This window comes from Zonotrichia leucophrys, chromosome 1A, assembly GCF_028769735.1.
Source record: "Zonotrichia leucophrys gambelii isolate GWCS_2022_RI chromosome 1A, RI_Zleu_2.0, whole genome shotgun sequence".
Lineage (NCBI taxonomy): Eukaryota > Metazoa > Chordata > Aves > Passeriformes > Passerellidae > Zonotrichia > Zonotrichia leucophrys.
The window spans coordinates 72,139,524-72,157,154 of NC_088170.1; the positions used below are offsets into that span (position 1 = coordinate 72,139,524).

At 57.9% G+C, this 17,631-nt stretch overlaps 2 protein-coding genes across 3 annotated transcripts; both read right to left on the reverse strand.

Moving 5' to 3' along the window:
- Nucleotides 1–1,214: 1,214 nt before the first annotated feature.
- Nucleotides 1,215–9,983, reverse strand: SMO (smoothened, frizzled class receptor). The gene is made up of 12 exons (XM_064703118.1): nt 9,734–9,983; nt 6,982–7,187; nt 5,905–6,114; nt 4,822–4,994; nt 4,450–4,669; nt 4,232–4,355; nt 4,060–4,152; nt 3,752–3,860; nt 3,390–3,575; nt 2,957–3,105; nt 2,739–2,873; nt 1,215–2,551 (listed from the first exon to the last, which is right to left on the reverse strand). The coding sequence occupies exons 1-12, from the start codon at nt 9,981–9,983 to the stop codon at nt 2,037–2,039; spliced, it is 2,370 nt and encodes a 789-aa protein (XP_064559188.1). The 3' UTR covers nt 1,215–2,036.
- A 1,631-nt stretch (nt 9,984–11,614) lies between these two features.
- Nucleotides 11,615–17,472, reverse strand: TSPAN33 (tetraspanin 33). 2 transcript variants are annotated; one of them, XM_064703119.1, is made up of 8 exons: nt 17,306–17,472; nt 16,152–16,209; nt 15,942–16,069; nt 15,771–15,845; nt 15,581–15,676; nt 15,233–15,361; nt 13,465–13,626; nt 11,615–12,878 (listed from the first exon to the last, which is right to left on the reverse strand). In XM_064703119.1, exons 1-8 carry the CDS (start codon nt 17,408–17,410, stop codon nt 12,777–12,779), a joined length of 855 nt encoding a protein of 284 aa, XP_064559189.1. In that variant the 5' UTR covers nt 17,411–17,472; the 3' UTR covers nt 11,615–12,776. The 2 variants fall into 2 exon arrangements, with proteins under 2 accessions (XP_064559189.1, XP_064559190.1); XM_064703120.1 differs by having other exon boundaries at nt 17,340–17,458.
- Nucleotides 17,473–17,631: the final 159 nt, after the last annotated feature.

The window sequence follows — 17,631 nt, forward strand, 5'->3', positions numbered from 1 at the left end:
ATCCACAGCAGAGTGTGGGTTTTCCCACAACCTGCATTTTCCAGGTTGTTTTCTGTTCCAACTGAGATTTCCACCCTTTTAATTCCACCAGATGGGTTCAGTCAATCCACAGGGAATATCACCCAAATTTCCTGAAATTCCCCCGTTTTTTTCCCCAGAGAAACCTCTGGGGGTGCTGGGAGATGTGTGACCCTCTGTGCTTCACCCTCCTGCTCCTCCCATGGGAATGCTGGAGCTTTTCCCCAAGGATATTTCAGCGGAATTTGCTGGATTTTGGCAAACTGGAGCTGTTTTCTTCCTTCAAAATTTTCTCCCCCTGCACCAAATCAAGGTGGGGTTTTCTGGGAGGGGATGTGAGGTTGTCAGCACATCTCCTGCTGCTTCCAAAATTAAAATAATCTGAGTTTTTCTGTTTCAAACTGGCGATTAGTTTTGTTAGGACTGGGGTTTTTAACTAAGAAAGCCACAAAATAAAATATATAAAAAGAAAAAAACCCAGAAAAGGGAGATACGAGAAATATTTTGTTTCATCCTGGACAATCTGGTTTTGACTCTGTAACACAGTCAGGCCAAAAAACAAAATAACAAACCCTGGAAAAATGCAATTTTCACTGACCAATTCCAGCTAAATTTCAGGGTCTGGTTTGCAGGATAACCAAACCCTGCAGCTGCATGGCCCTCAAGCAAAATAAATTCCAAAAGCAGCATTTTCCCCCCCAAAAAAAGCACCAGCACCATGGGAAGCTTCAGATGCCTCAGTGGGATCCCACCCAGGAACACCCCAAAATTTAGGGCTACCCAAATTTTGGGGGTTTGGGGATATTTTAGGCCGTGGTGCCACCTGCTGGCAAAGGCCCCATTTGTCCCCAAAATTGCCCAGTTGTCCCCAAAAGTGCCCCCACAGTCCCCAAGGGCATTTCCAGCCCCTCCTGCAGGTGGAACAGGGGGCTCAAAGCACTTTAAAGCAGTTTTTAATGTGCTTTAAAGCCATTTGAAACATTTTTAATGTGCTTTAAAGCCATTTGAAACACTTTGAAGCAGTTTTTAAAGCAAGAGGGTTTTTAGGAGAAAGGACAATCCCCACCCCTCAAAATGTTTTCCCGCATGGATCCCTCCCCAAAAGAGCCCAGAGCAGCCACTGGGATTGAAAATCTGTAAATTTAATACTGATACAGGAGGGATTTTCCTTTACACAGCAAAAATGAACAGGTGGAGGTCACTGGGATAGCAAAAAAACCAAAAAAAAACCAAAAAAAAACCAAAAAAGCCAGGAGCCTACCAGGACTTAATAAAAATAGGGAAAATCCAAACACCAGCAGGGACTGGAGCCCTCCTGCCCCAGGGCTCCGCTGGCTTTGCTGTGACTTGATTTTAATTTTTTTTTATCCTAAAAAAATAATTAAAAAAAAGCTTTGCTCTGGGGGCTGCTGACCCTGATTCACCTCGGGCACCCCGAGGTTTCTGGGGTTGTTTTGTTGCTCAGGAGCACCCAGGCAGCCCAAGGTGCTTCCTGTCCCATCTCCCACGAGTCCTGACCTGGGTCTGGCTCAGCTCTCTGGGGAGCTGGAAGGCACTTTGGGGGTCTCAGAAGGGATTGGGGTGAACCCAAAACAGGGGTGCACACCAGGGCTGCTGCTGCTGCTGCCCCTGACTGGGCTCACCCCGAGCAGAGGCACCACGATACAAACGTTAAAAAAATCAGAAATTTTAAAAAAATTTGCTATTGGCACAAGTGGGGGTGAGCTCTACGTACCTCTAGCCGTGGGTGGGGCAGAGCTGCCCCAAATCTACCCTGATCTAGGCTGTCCCCAGGTGTCCCCCTGGTCCCTAAATCCCTGTGGGAGCCGGGCCTTGTCCCACTGTGCCAGCTCCTTTCTCCCGGTGACGCCGGAGGGAATCCCAAAACCTCTCCAGGCTGGGAAATGCACGGAGCCAAATCCTCCGAGGGGAGGAACAGGATGTGCTCAGGTGGGTGGGACATTTGGGATGATCCCCGTGGGATCAGGTGGCTTTGGTGCCCCCACATCCCGCTGGCATCAGAAGTCCGAGTCGGGCTCCAGCAGCTCCGCGTCCACCAGGTTGGTCCGGGAGTGGATGGGGGCCAGCCCTGCCCGGCAGCCCTGAGTCCTGGGGGCCCCGGGGTGGGCCAGGGGGCCGGGCTGGGGGGGCCACAGGGCGCCCCCATGGTGGCGGTGGTGGTGCCAGCCCTCGGGCTCGGCGGCGCCGCTCTCGGGGCAGAAGGGGTTGCTGATGACGTGCAGCACGTTGGCCCTGCGCCCGCGCCCGTCCCACGCGGCCCCGGGGAAGGTGGCATCGGGCTGGACGGCTGGCAGAACATCAGGGGCAAAGGCCACCAGGCAGGGCTGGGCGGGCAGGCGGGGCAGGCGAGGGACGGAGCTGGGCATGGTGGGGTGCCCCGGGCAGCGCTCGGGGTCTGGGGTCACCTCCTTCTTCTTCTTCCTCCGCTTCTTCTTGCGGCCGCTGCGCTTCTGCAGCTCCGGGGACACGTCGGCCTCCACCACCCACAGGTTGGCCCTCTCCTCTGGTGGCACTGGGGGACGTGGGTGAGGTGGCTGTGAGCGGCCACGTCCCGCCTGTGCCCTCCACCACCCCCCCAGCAACCCCTGCCACCCACCCGATCCCACGGGGATCCATCCCAAACCTGAGTACACCATCCCTGCGCACCCCCAGCCCGGCTCATCCCCCAGACATTCCCCACGAGGTCCCCAAGGACTTGCCAGGTGTCGCCACGGGTGTCACGGAGATGTCCTGGGGCAGGATGGCCCCTCTCCTGGCCACCATCTTGGTGACGTGCTGCGCCCACGCCGAGGACACGTCGGCCGACGGCTCATTGATGTTGAACGCCAATCCAGCTGTGGGGACAGGGAGATCTGGTCAAGGGGGACTTTGGGGACTCTGGGGGGCTGTTGGGGACATCCCTGGCCCGGGCACGCACCCACGGGGCCGTCGTGGGACACGGTGTGCAGGCTGAAGGACAGCTCCCGGCCCGGGTCGCGCAGCAGCTCCTTGCGCTTGGAGAAGGCCTTGGCGATCATCTTGCTCTTCTTGATCCTCTTGGGCTGGTCATCGCTCTGCCCCGTCAGCCTGGGCACACGGAGGGGACAGGGGGCACAGCTGTCACAGCTGGGGGCACAGGGACCCTCCCCAGCTCCCCCTCCTGCACATGGGGACACCAGACTGGGGAATGGGTCCTTTGGGGATGGAGGTGTCCCACAAACTCCACATGGGAGAGGCCACCCCGTTCCTGCGCTGCTGTGAGCCCACAACCCATGGAGCTGAGGGACAAACATCTGGGAATGTCCTCCACCACGCCACTGGATGGGGCAGGAAGGGCTCCAGGGAGCTGGGGTGACACCCTGGGGTCCCACCTGCACCAGGTGCGCTTCCAGATGAGCAGGGTGGCCTTGGTCCAGACCCAGGTGCTCATGGAGACGCCGGTGCCGAACATGGCGAAGAGGTTGATCTTCTCCACCAGCAGGCTCGGCCGGTTCTTGATCTCGCAGTCGGGGATGGGCTTGTTGGTCTGCGTGGCGATGGTCACGTTGGCCTCACACCTGTGGGGACACACGGGGACAGCGGCCATAAGGAGGAGCAGGGACAGCCCACGGCCCCCACAGCCCTGCAGGGTGATGTGGTGGCACCGCTCATGGGGGACGTGGGGCTGTCCACGCTGTGGTGGCACCGTGTCCCTGTCACCCTGTCCCTGTCACCCTGTCCCTGTCCCACTCACAGGACGTATTCCCGGAAGCTGCGCTCCCACTCGGCCTGGTTGAAGAAGTCATAGAAGTGGCAGCCAAAGGTGATGAAGACGAAGCCAAAGGCCAAGAAGCCAAAAATGCCTGGAAGAGAAAGGGATGAACTCCAGCCAAGCTCCAGTGGCACTGAGACAAAGACGCCGCACTGGGCTGTGCCACCACCACCACCACCACAGCTTTGTCCCCACTGCTGTCACCCCAGGAAGGGGCTGTGTGACTTCAGGGGACAAAATGTCCCCGTTGCCACCCGGACTCCCTGGGGAAGTGTCGGTGCAGCCCTCACCCAGGCGCAGCATGGTCTCGTTGATCTTGCTGGCCGCCTTCTCGCTCAGCAGCCCGGGGTGGTTGCTCTTGATGGAGAAGAGCGTCATGACCCCTGTGGGGAGGACGAGGGGGTCAGGGTGTGGGGACACCCACGGTGACCCCGTCCCCTCCCAGAGCAGAGGCACACCTACCCCTGATGAGGAAATAGCCCCCCACGATGAGCACGAGCCCGATGGGGGCCAGCACGAAGCCGGCTCGGTAGCGGTAGTTCTTGTAGCCCACGAAGCAGATGCCACTGACAGAGTCACCGTCCACCTGGCAGGGACAGGGACAGGGACAGGGACAGGAGGGTCAGCTGGCTGCAGTGTCACCCTGAGACACCATCCCCTGATGGTGCTCACCCCGTTACCTGCGCCACGGCCAGGATGGCCACGGTGAGCACGAAGGGGATGGACCAGGTGATGAGGTGGAAGTAGGAGGTCTTGCCCAGCAGCGGCTGGTAGGTGGTGCCCAGGGCCTTGAAGGACGTGTGCCAGGCATAGGTGAGCATGACAAACCAGATGACACCCGACATCAGCGAGTAGTACACGATGACGAAGATGATGACGCAGGACAGCGTCTCGTTGGAGCTGCGGAGAGGTGGGGCCAGAATGTCACCCACCCCTGTGAGGGGACATGCAGGAGCACGGGGGTCTCACCCTCCACGCTCCCAGGAGGCCAGCGAACCCCGAGAGCCCTCCTTGGTGCTGGGGACAGCCCTGGGGACAGAGGTGACACCTACGTGGGCTCGCCCAGCCGCATGGTGCCATCGGCCCGGCACACGATCTCGTCACGGGCACCGTCCATGAACTGTGCCAGCCAACCAATGCTGCCCACGAAGAAGCAGGCGTTGACGTAGAACAGGATGACGGCGGGGTAGCGGTTGGAGTTCCTCCAGTCAGCAACAAACGTGGCCTGGAGGGGTGGAGAAAGCGACAGCTCGGTGCCCATCCCGTTTTGGGGACAGCTCGGTGCCCATCCTGTTTTGGGGACAGCTCAGTGCCCATCCCGTTTTGGGGACAGCTCGGTGCCCATCCCGTTTTGGGGACAGCTCAGTGCCCATCCCGTTTTGGGGACAGCTCGGTGCCCTCCCATTTGGGGACAGCTCGGTGCCCATCCCGTTTTGGGGACAGCTCAGTGCCCATCCCGTTTTGAGGACAGCTCGGTGCCCATCCCGTTTTGAGGACAGCTCGGTGCCCATCCCGTTTTGGGGACAGCTCGGTGCCCATCCCGTTTTGGGGACAGCTCGGTGCCCATCCCGTTTTGGGGACAGCTCGGTGCCCATCCCGTTTTGAGGACAGCTCGGTGCCCATCCCGTTTTGGGGACAGCTCGGTGCCCATCCCGTTCTGGGACAGCTCGGTGCCCATCCCGTTTTGGGGATAGCTCGGTGCCCATCCCGTTTTGGGGACAGCTCAGTGTCCATCCCGTTTTGGGGAGAGCTCAGTGCCCATCCTGTTTTGGGGACAGCTCGGTGCCCATCCCGTTTTGGGGACAGCTCGGTGCCCATCCCGTTTTGGGGATAGCTCAGTGCCCATCCGTTTTGGGACAGCTCAGTGCCATCCCGTTTTGAGGACAGCTCGGTGCCCATCCCGTTTTGGGGACAGCTCAGTGCCCATCCTTTTTGGGACAGCTCAGTGCCCATCCCGTTTTGGGGACAGCTCAGTGCCCATCCCGTTTTGGGGACAGCTCGGTGCCCATCCCGTTTTGGGGACAGCTCAGTGCCCATCCCGTTTTGGGGACAGCTCGGTGCCCATCCCGTTTTGGGGACAGCTCGGTGCCCATCCCGTTTTGGGGACAGCACCCCAAAAGGAACCTGGGTCTCACCAGGGTGAAGAAGGTGCAGAAGATGGTGACGGAGCTGAAGGCGGCGATGTAGACGTGCATCTCGCGGTGCTCCTTCTCGGTGAACAGCGGGTTCTGGCACTGGATGCCGCAGCCCTCCACGTCCTCGTACCAGCTCTTGGGGTTGTCCGTCCTCACCAGCGGCGCCTCGCACTGCCCCGAGCTGTTGAACTTGATGTTCTGCACCTCGTTCTGCCACAGGGGAAAGCAGGCCGTGAGGAGGAGGAGGAGGAGACGCCCCCATGGTCAAGATGGACATGATGCCCTGTGGAGGGCAGGGAACAGCTGGGTTCCATAGAATCACCAGGGAATCCTGGAATGGTTGGGTGGGAAGGGACCTCAGAGCCCCTGCAGTGCCACCCCTGCCATGGCAGGGCCACCTCCCCCTGTCCCTGTGTGCCCCAGCCCCAGTGTCAAACCTTGGGCACTGCAGGGATCAGGGGCAGCCCCAGCTGCTCTGGGAATCCCTTCCCAAAATCCCAGCCCAGGCTCCCTCTCCAGGGAATTCCCTCCATTCCCAGCTCTCCCAGCCTGGCATTGGATCCATCCCCACCCCGACTCCTCTCCAGGAAGGGATTTTGGGCTCTGGGGGCTTCACTGGCAATCTCAGCACTCCAGGAAGGGTCTCCCTTCCCTTTGCCATCCCCAACTTCCATAAAAACCCCTGGGGATGGATTCTGAGTGTCCCAAATGCCAGAATGGTTTGGGTGGGAAGGGCCCTTCAAGCCCATCCCATTCCAAGCCCACCATCCCAGGCTGCTCCAGCCTGGCCTTGGGCACTGCAGGGATCAGGGGCAGCCCCAGCTGCTCTGGCAATGCCAGCCCAGGCAGGAATTGCTCATTGCCAAGATGCCACCCATGGCTGCCCTCTGGCAGTGGGAGCCATTCCCTGGGTGCTGTCCCTGCAGGCCTTGTCCCCAGTCCCTCTGCAGCTCTCCTGGAGCCCCCTGGAATGTGCTGGGAGCTCTCCTTGGATCCTTCCCCTCTCCAGGCTGAGACACCAGCCCTTCTCTCCTGCACAGAGTGCCTTTCCCCCCATTCCCCGTGCCCGTGCCGTACCGGGCAGCCCTCGGGGAATCGGTCCGTGGTGCACTTGAGGAAGTCGGGCCAGCCGCGCTCGCGCTCCACGATGGTGCAGGGTGCCCGCGTGGCCTGGCACAGGGTCTGGCTGGGCAGCTCCACCTGCCCATCCTCGCACTTGGGCATGTACACAGCGCACAGCAGGGGCTGGATGACGTCCCAGCAGCGCGGGGCATTGCGCAGGCCTGAGGGAGGGGACAGCACCGTCACCACCCCTGGCACGGCCACCTCCTGCCGTCCCCACAGCACCCACACAGCACTGGGACCCCTCTGTGGGACCCTCCTGTGGCCCCCACAGCACCCACACAGCGCTGGGACCCCTCTGTGGGACCCTCCTGTGGCACCCACACAGCGCTGGGACCCCTCTGTGGGACCCTCCTGCCGCCCCCACAGCACCCACACAAAACTGGGACCCCTCTGTGGGACCCTCCTGCCATCCCCACAGCACCCACACAGCGCTGGGACCCCTCTGTGGGACCCTCCTGCCATCCCCACAGCACCCACACAAAACTGGGACCCCTCTGTGGGACCCTCTGTCCACAGCCCACACAGCGTGGGACCCTCTGGGGACCTTGGCCCATCACCAGGGCTGCCCCTCCATGCTGTACCCCCACAGTGCTCTTGTCCACACTGTTCCCACCCCCAGCCCCTGATAAACCATTTTCTACACTGCACCCATCCCCAGATTCCTGCTGTACCCATCTCTGAGGCCGTTCCATCCCATTCCCCATCTACACCACACCCTCCCTGTACCCCAATTTCCTGCTCCCCTCCACATTACACCATCTCCACTCCTGTGCTGTCCAGTTTCTGTGCTGTGCCCATCCCCAGACCCTCCCTGTACTGCTCCCCTCCATGCTGCTCCCATCTCCAGCCCCTTTTCAATCAGTTTTCTACACTGTACCCATCTCCAGTCCATTTTTCATCAGTTTTCTATACTGTACCTATCACCAGTCTCTATTTAATCAGTTTTCTATACTGTACCCATCTCCAGTCCCTTTAAAACCAATTTTCTATACTGTACCCATCTCCAGTCCCTTTTAAACCAGTTTTCTACACTGTACCCATCTCCAGCCCCTTTTAAACCAGTTTTCTATACTGTACCCAAATCCAGTCCATTTTTCTTCAGTTTTCTATACTGTACCCATCTCCAGTCCCTTTTAAACCAGTTTTCTGTACTGTACCCATCTCCAGCCCCTTTTCAACCAGTTTTCTGTACTGCACCCATCCCCAGCCCCCCTCTGAACAGTTTTCTATACTGTACTCATTCTCAGGCCAGTGCTACACAGTTTTCTATACTTCACCTATCCTCACTCGCCCTCTGCACAGTTTTGTATAATGTACCCATCCCCAGCCCTTTGCTACACAGTTTTCTATACTCTACCCATCCCCAGCACTTTGCTATACGGTTTTTTGTGCTTTACCCATCCCCAGCCTTCCTCTATGAAGTTTTCTGTACTGTACCCATCTCCAGCTCCCCTCTGTGAAGTTTTCTATCTTGTACCCAACTTCTATGAAGTTTTCTATTCTTGTACCCATCTTTCTTTCTTGTACCCATCCCCAAACCCCTTCTATAAAGCTTTTTGTACTGTACCCATCCCCAGCCCTTTGCTATACAGTTTTCTATACTGTACCCATCTCCAGTCCCCTCTACAAAGTTTTCTATACTTTACCCATCCCCACCCCTTTACTATAAATTTATCTATACTCTACCCATCCCCAGCCCCTCTCTATAAAGTTTTCTATACTGTACCCATTCCCAAACCCTCTCTACAAAGTTTTCTATACTTTACCCATCCCCATCCCCCTCTCTATAAAGTTATCTATGCTCTACCCATCCCCAGCCCCTCTCTATAAAGTTTTCTATATTGTACCCATCCCCAGCCCCCCTTTATGAAGTTTTCTATACTGTACCCATCCCCAAACCCTCTCTACAAAGTTTTCTGTACTTTACCATCCCATCCCCCTCTCTATAAAGTTATCTATGCTCTACCCATCCCCAGCCCCTCTCTATAAAGTTTTCTATACTTTACCCATCCCCAAACCTCTCTGTAAAGTTTTCTATACTTTACCCATCTCCATCCCCTCTCTATAAAGTTTTCTATACTGTACCCATCCCCAGCCCCTCTCTATAAAGTTTTCTATACTGTACCCATCCCCAAACCCTCTCTACAAAGTTTTCTGTACTTTACCCACCCCCAGCCCTTTGCTATAAAGTTTTCTATACTGTACCCATCCTCATCCCCCCCTCTATACAGTTTTCTAGACTGTATTCATTCCCAGGCCCCCTGCACGCAGTTTTCTATACTTTACCCATCCCCAGGCCTCTGCTAGGCACTTTTCTGTACTCTACCCATCCGCAGCCCCCCTCTATAAAGTTTTCTATACTGTACCCATCCCCAGCCCCCCTTTATGAAGTTTTCTATACTGTACCCATCCCCAGCCCCCCTTTATGAAGTTTTCTATACTGTACCCATCCCCAAACCCCCTCTACAAAGTTTTCTATACTTTACCCATCCCCATCCCCCTCTCTATAAAGTTATCTACACTGTACCCATCCCCAGCCCCCCTTTATGAAGTTTTCTACACTGCACCCATCCCCAGCCCCCCCACACTACACGCAAACCCCCCCATCCAAGCTCTCCCCGCCTTCCCCGCTCCCCATCCCCCTCCAGCCCCATGCCGGGCCTCTCCCGCACTCTCCCCGCTCCCGGTGCCGTCCCGTCCGTACCGGACCAGAGCAGCAGCTTCCCGTGCGCCTCCTCCTGCGAGGCGGAGTCGGTGGCCAGCAGCGTGGAGGTGGCGGCGTAGGGCAGCGCGGAGCCCAGGCAGGCGCCGAAGCGGAGCCGCTCGCAGGGCGCGGGGCGGCGGCAGCGCGGGGGCCCGGCCGAGGCGTTGGGGGCGGCGGGGCAGCGCCCGCCCAGGGCCAGCGCCAGGGCCAGCGCCAGCGCCCAGCGCCGCCCGCCGCGGCCCGGCCACATCGCGGCGGTGCTCGGCGGGCTTAGGGCGGCTCGCAGCGGGGCGAGGGGCCCGCCATGGCCCCGCCGCCTTTGTTGGGCTCGCCGGGAGCGAGCGGAGCGGCCCCGCTGCTGCTGCTGCTGCTCCTCCTCCTCCGCCGCCGCCGCCGCCCGCGGCCCGGCCCGGCCCGCGCCCCCCGCCGGGGCGGGCTGAGGGAGGGACCGCGGGGGAAGCGCTGCGGAGGGTAAGAGACGCGATTTGTGAGGGGAAAAGTCGCTGGAAAGTGAGGGGAAAAGGCGTTTTTTGGGGAGGAAGGAGTCCCCTTCTGTGAGGAAAAAGTTCCTCTCGTGAGGAACTAGTCACTTTTGGTGAGGAAAAGTTTCCTTTTTCTGAGGGAAAGTTCCCTTTTTCGGAGGGAAGGCTCCTTTTTGTGAGGAAAACTTCGTTTTTATGAGGAAAAAGTCGCTAAAAAAGTGAGGGAAAATGCTTTTTTTTGAAAGGAAAGAGTCTCCTTTTGTGAGGGAAGTTTCCTTTTTCTGAGGAAAAGTTCCTTTCCATGAGGAAAAAGTAGCTAAAAAGTGAGGTGAAGTGATTTTTTGGGAGGAGGAAAGAGTTTCTTGTGAGGAAAAAGTTCCTGTTGTGGCGAAAGAGTCACTTTGTTCAGGAAAAGTTCCTTTTTATGAGGAAAAAGTCGCTAAAAAGTGAGGGAAAATGCTTTTTTTGGAAGGAAAGAGTGTCCTTTTGTGAGGATAAAGTTCCTCTCGTGACGAAAGAGTCACTTGTGGTTAGGAAAAGTTCCTTTTTGTGAGGAAAAGTTCCTTTTTACGAGGAAAAAGTCGCTAAAAAGTGAGGGAAAAGTTTTTTTGGGAGGAAAAAGTCCCCCTCACAAAAGGCCTTTGTGAGGAAAAAGTTCCTTTAGTGAGGAAAAAGTGGCTTTTTGTGAGAAAAAGTCGCATTTTGTGGGGAAAATATTCCTTTTTCTGAGGGGAAAAGTTCCTTTTTGCACAGAAAAACTCCCGTGTGAGGAAAAAAGTCACTTTTTGTGAGGGAAATATCCCTTTTGGGAGGAAAAAGTCACTTTTGGGAGGAAAAAGTTCCCTTTTTGTGAGAAAAAATTCACTTGTGAGGAAAATGTCACATATAGTGAGGGAAAAGTTCCTGGTTTTGAAGAAAAAGTCCTTTTTTTGTGAGGAAAAAGTCACTATTTGTGAGGGAAAAGTTGACATTTATGACAAAAAGGTCCAATTTTCAAAGGAAAAAGTCACTTTTGTGACAAAACCATCACTTTATATGAGGAAAATATCAATTTTATGAGGGAAAAGTTCCTTCTTATGAGGAAAAGATCCCTTTTTTGCTGTGAAATAAAATGTCCTTCTGGTGAAAAGGCCTTTGTGAGTAAAAAGTTCCTTTTTGGAGGTGAAAAGTTTCCTTTGGGGGAAAAGAAGCCACTTTTGGGAGAAGAAAAGTTACTTTTTTAAGGGAAAAGTTACTTTTTGGGGAGCAAAAGGTACTTTTCTGGGACAAAATACACTTTCTCTGGAGGAAAAAAGGTACCTTTTATGGAGGGGGTACTCTTTTTTCGGAAAAATCAATTTTAGGGGAGAAAAGACAATTTTGGGGGAAGAAAACTTGATTTTTGTGGAGGAAAGTTCCATTTTTAGGGGTAAGTTACTTTTTTTGGGGAGAGAAAATCAGTTTGGGGGGGCACAAAAGAAAAGTTGTTTTTGGAGACAAGTCCCTTTTGGGGGAAGAGAAGTTGATTTTGAGGAGAAAAGATGGGGATTTTGAGGGGGAAAAGTAATTTTTTTGGAGAGCAGCTACTTCTTAGAGTAAACTTGCATTTTTGGGCAAGAAGTAGCTCTTCAGAGGGGAAGGTTTGGGGAAAGAAGGTGAGTTTTGGAGGGGGAAAAATCACTTTTTTTGCTGGGAGGTGCCCTTGCTCGGAGAAGCAATCGCTGTTGGGGGAAGAAATCCCGTTTCGGCGGGGGGATGAGGCGGATTTTGAGGAGGAAAAAAGCCAAAAAAAGGGTTTTTTATGAGAGAGAAGCGTCCCGGCCGCACACAAAGAGCCGGGCGCTGGGCCGCATCCCGGCTCCCTCCGCGGGAGGGACCACCCAGCCCGAGCCGAAGGGAACATTAAAAGAAAAAAAAAATAAAAACAAAACTAAACATCCAACCCCAAAAACTCCACCCACGGTTTGCGACAGCTCCGAGGGGCCGGGCCAGGCCCTTCAGCCGCGTTCTCCTCTCGTTTTGGGGTCTCACGGCAGCGCAGGGCCTGGCGCGGCCTCGGTGTCCCCTCAGGCGCCGCCGTGTCCCCGCGGCCTCTGCAGGCCGGCACAGCCCGCAGCGTGCGGCCTCGCGTCTTTATTGTCCGGGAAAGGCAAGGAACGGGCACAGCCCGGCACCCCTCGGTCCCCTCGGCTGTGCCCGAGGCCAGCGGCACCGAGACGGACACCCGGACACGGCGGGGACATCCCCGGCCTGGGCGAAGGCAGCTCGGTGCACGGACACACAGACAGACAGACAGACGTCCTTCTCCAGCACTCGCGGGGAGGGGAAGCACATCCCAGTGCGAAGCTTTGTGCGCCAGCAGGACGGATGGACGGACGGACAGACAGCGATTCCCCGGCGCTGCTTCAGCTCAGCAGCTCCAGGCCGAGCCCAGCAGCGGCTGCCAAAGGCACGGAGTCTCCTGTGCAGCCAGCGCAGATCTGCGTTCCCTGTGGTGCAGCGGAGCCCCTCGGGCTGTCCCCGCGGAGCCGGGGCTCGGGAACGGCCCCGGAGCGCCGCCGTGCCGCCGGGAGGGTGCGGGCTCAGGACCAGGGGTCTGCCCGGTGCTGCTGGTTGTAGAGCTGCAGCTTGATCTGATCGCGGATCTGGTTGATGAGGAGCCGTGCCAGGACGATGCCCACCAGCTGGAGGGGAGAGGGACGGGGAGGGAAACAAGAGAGGAAGGGAGTGGGAAAGGGAGAGAGATGGGGAGAGGAAAGGGATGGGGAGAGGAAAGGGGGATAGATAAGGAGAGGGAGGGGAGAGAAGGAAGGGGACATGGAGGAGAGGGAAAGGGGAAGTGAAATAAAGGGAAGGCAAAGGAGAAGGGAAGAGGACAGGAAGAGGGGGAGAAGGGAAGAGAAATAGGAAGGGGAACAGGGAAGGAAATAAGAGAGGAAGGGGAAAGGGAAGAGGAAGAGGGGAGAGAAAGGGAGAGGGAGGGAAGGGCAGGAGGGAAGTGGGAGAGGAAAAGGAAGGAGAAAAAAGCGAGAAAAATTGAGAGAAAGAGCACGAGGGATGGGGGAGAGGGAGGAAGAGGAAGGGCAGAGGGAGGTACTGAGCCACACCAGTGTCACCCCATGCCCCCTGTGCCAGACATTTGCGTCACTCCCCCACCCCAAATCCCATCCCAACTCCCCCATCTCACAACCAGCCCCCATTAAGGCAGCTCCCCAAAAAAGCCCCACAAAGCAGAGCTCTGGGGCAGCCCTTGGTCCCCCAGCCCCGTACCTGGGGCAGGGCCAGCCCCAGGGCGACGCCCCCCAGCAGGAAGAGGTTGCTGTGGGTCCAGTTGACCAGCTTGTCGATGCAGCCGTTGGTGTGGATGAAGGCACTGGCCTCCAGGTAGCTCCTGGCCTGCATCCCGTGGCCACACATGGTGTTGATGACAGCCTGGGACAGGGGACAGAGCACAGAGGGGCTGGGGACAGAACTCACCGGGCTCCCTGCTCTTGGGGGCAGCTGTGGAGTGACCAGGAGCTCTGGCCCCTGCCTTGGGTGGGGTGTCCCTTCCTCGGTGTCCCCACGCTGTCCCTCCAGAGCCACCTGGCCCCAAAGAGCCAATTCCAGCTCTGGAGAGGGAGAATTCTCCCCCACTTCACCACAGCATTTCCACACAGGAGTCCCCAAACCCAACGGTTGGGATGGAGAACCCAAACCCAGAGGGTGGGATGGGAGAACCCAAACCCAGAGGGTGGGATGGGGAACCCAAACCTGGAAGGTGAGAGGGGGAACCCAAACCCAGAGGGTGGGATGGGGAACCCAAACCCAGAGGGTGGGATGGGGACACAAACCCAGAGGGTGGGATGGGGGAACCCAAACCCAGAGTGTGGGATGGGGGAACCCAAACCCAGAGGGTGGGATGGGGACACAAACCCAGAGTGTGGGATGGGGGAACCCAAACCCAGAGGGTGGGATGGGGGAACCCGAACCCAGATGGTGGAACTGGAGAACAAACCCAGAGGGTGAAACTGGAGAACAAACCCAGAGGGTGGGATGGGGGAACCCAAACCCAGAGGGTGGAACTGGAGAACAAACCCAGAGGGTGGGATGGGGAACCCAAACCCAGAGGGTGGGATGGGGAACCCAAACCCAGAGGGTGGAACTGGAGAACAAACCCAGAGGGTGGGATGGGGGAACCCAAACCCAGAGTGTGGGATGGGGAACCCAAACCCAGAGTGTGGGATGGGGGAACCCAAACCCAGAGTGTGGGATGGGGAACCCAAACCCAGAGTGTGGGATGGGGACACAAACCCAGAGGGTGGAACTGGAGAACAAACCCAGAGGGTGGGATGGGACAAAACCCAGAGGGTGGGATGGGGACACAAACCCAGAGTGTGGGATGGGGACACAAACCCAGAGGGTGGGATGGGGAACCCAAACCCAGAGGGTGGGATGGGGGAACCCAAACCCAGAGGGTGGGATGGGGGAACCCAAACCCAGAGGGTGGGATGGGGAACCCAAACCCAGAGGGTGGGATGGGGGAACCCAAACCCAGAGGGTGGGATGGGGAACCCAAACCCAGAGGGTGGGATGGGAGAACCCAAACCCAGAGGTGGGATGGGGAACCCAAACCCAGAGGGTTTGGGATGGGGAACCCAAACCAGAGGGTGGGATGGGGGAACCCAAACCCAGAGGGTGGGATGGGAGAACCAAACCCAGAGGTGGGATGGGGAACCCAAACCCAGATGGTGGAACTGGAGAACAAACCCAGAGGTGGGATGGGGGAACCCAAACCCAGAGGTGGAATGGGAACAAACCCAGAGGGTGGGATGGGGAACCCAAACCTGGAAGGTGGATGGGGAACCCAAACCAAGATGGGATGGGGAAACCAATTATGGGTACCCCCATTGGGATGGGTCCATGGTCCCTGCCCTTGGGCAGGGCTCCAGGCCCAGCCCAGCCCCCGGGGCAGGGAGGACAGGCACGGGCAGGGTCCCCTCCCCAGGGCAGGGAGGACAGGCACGGGCAGGGTCCCCAAGGCCACCCCAGCACAGACCTGGTCAGCATCGTGCAGGCAGCAGGAGAAGGGCACGGAGCAGCGCTCGCGGCTGGGGTTGGTGGCCGTGCAGTTGAAGTACATGTTCTGGGACCAGTCCTTGTAGGAGACACCCCCACAGCAGCTGAACTGCGGGCAGGACACGGGGCTCAGGGGGAGGGGACCCCAGCCCAGGCAGGGGGACAGGACACTCAGGGCTCTTTGTGTCCCCAACCTCCCCCTGCCAGGCAGGACATCACTGGGAACATCTTGGAAGAGCCATCCAACATCCCCAGCCTGTGCCACCCCACAGATGTAAGCCTGACATGGCAATGGGGACGTCCCAACCCTGCAGGCCCCCCATGTCACCTCCTTCTGCCCGAAATCGATGAGGTTCTGCAGGTCCAGGTCGTCCCGGTAATGCACGATGGCCCCGTTGATGAGCTCGCTGACCTTCTCGCGGGCCTGGGGGACAAACAGAGGGACAGCAGCGAGGCTGCCACCCAGCAGGACAGGGCTGGGGCCACCCAGCACCCCCAGTGCCCTCCCTTATCAGTACCTTATCAGAGAACACAAAGCCCAGCGCGCCGGCCGCCAGCTGCAGGAGGAAGATGATGGTCAGGCAGACGGAGAACTGCGGGAAGAGGAAGGTGATGGTGAGGGGAAGAGGAAGGTGACGGTGAGGGGAGCACCGTGATGCCACAGGGTCCCCAGCCCTGGCAGGACTCACCACCTGCAGCAGGCAGATGTTCTCCCGCAGGGAGCCCACGCAGCCGCAGAAGGTGATGAGGAAGGTGAGGACGCCCACCACGATGAGGAGGATGGCAGGGTCCACTGCCAGGCACGCCATGGCCGCCTCTGTCACCACCAACGAGCTGTCACCACACTGCCAGCACCGCCAGGACCCCACGTGCCACCCCAGCCGTGCCCCCGAGCTCACCTGCGTGCTTCAGCAGCCGGGCGTACACCCCCACGGCCACCATCACCATGGAGATCATCTGCAGAGGGACACGGGGACCCCGCAGCTGTCACCACCCCCATGGCCCCACTGCAGCCCCCCAAAGCCAGGGATGCACCCGAGCTGCAGCCGCTGTGCCTCAGTTTCCCCTTGTCGCATGGTGTCCACCCACCACTGGGAGGTCACCTCTGTCCCCACCTCCCTGGAGGCCACATCTGTCCCCACCTCTGTCCCCACCTCCCGGGAGTTCACTCGCCAGCCAGTGCTGTTCCTCTACGGGTGGCTGGACACAGCAATGTGGTTTATGGGAAGTGAGGAACTTCCTCAAAAATAGGACTGCAAACACGGAAATAACCCACAAAAAAAAAAACCCTGCAAAAAACCCCCACAAAAGCCCCAAACATAAAGAAAAAACCCCCCAACATAAATAAAAGCCCAAACCTCCCAAGCGGTACAAAATTCTCGAAAATGTTTTTAAAAAGTCCCGGAAACATAAAATAATACTCAAAATATAAAACTTTATGAAAACATAAAAATACCTCAAAACATTAAAAAAATCATTAAAAAGGCCCCTAAACATGGAAAACTGTGGCTTCCCTGCAGGAGATGTCCCTGGGGAGGGCTGGGGACAAGAGGGATCCCGGTGGGATCCTGGGGATGGGGGTGAGCTGGGGGAATGCAGGGTCCCAAAACAGATCCCGGGCTGGAGAGTGGGCTGGGGGTCCCTGGGGATGGGGGATCCCAAAAAAGTTCAGGGATGGAGACATTCCAAGGGCTGGGGTTCTCAGTGGGATCTCAGGGATGGGGGGTCCTAATAGGGTTCAGGGATGGAGATATTCCCAAGGGCTGGGGGTCCCGAAGATGGGGGGTCCCAAAAGGGTTCAGGGATGGAGACATTTCAAGGGCTGGGGGTCCCTGGAGCTGGGGGGTCCCAAAAGGGTTCGGGGATGGAGACATTTCAAGGGCTGGGGGGTCCCCGTGGGATCTCAGGGATGGGGAGTCCCAATAGGGATCAGGGATGGAGACACTCCCAAGGGATGAGGGGTCCCGGGGATGGCGGTGTCCCAGGGATGGGGCCCAGCCCCCGGGTCCGGACGTCCTTCGGGAGCGCGGTGTCCCGGTGTCCCCGCACTCACCCAGAAGAGCAGGTTGAAGAAGAACAGCACGTACTTGGCCACCGGGCTCACGAAGGAGAAATCGTCCCCGAGGGGCGCGGCGGGGAGCGCCGCCCGCTTCGCCATGGCCGAGCGGGGCCGAACGGAGCCGAGCGGAGCCGAACCGGACCGGTCCCCGCTTCGCCCCGCGGCGACCGCCACAGAGCCCCGCCCCCGGTCCCGCTCCCCTTCCCGCCCGTTCATTGGCTGGATCTCCCTCATTCTGCCTTCCCATTGGATAAGCACCCCGTCACTCAGCCCCGCGGGTCCCGCCCCGCCCTGCAGCACCTGTCCGTGGTTTAAAGGGC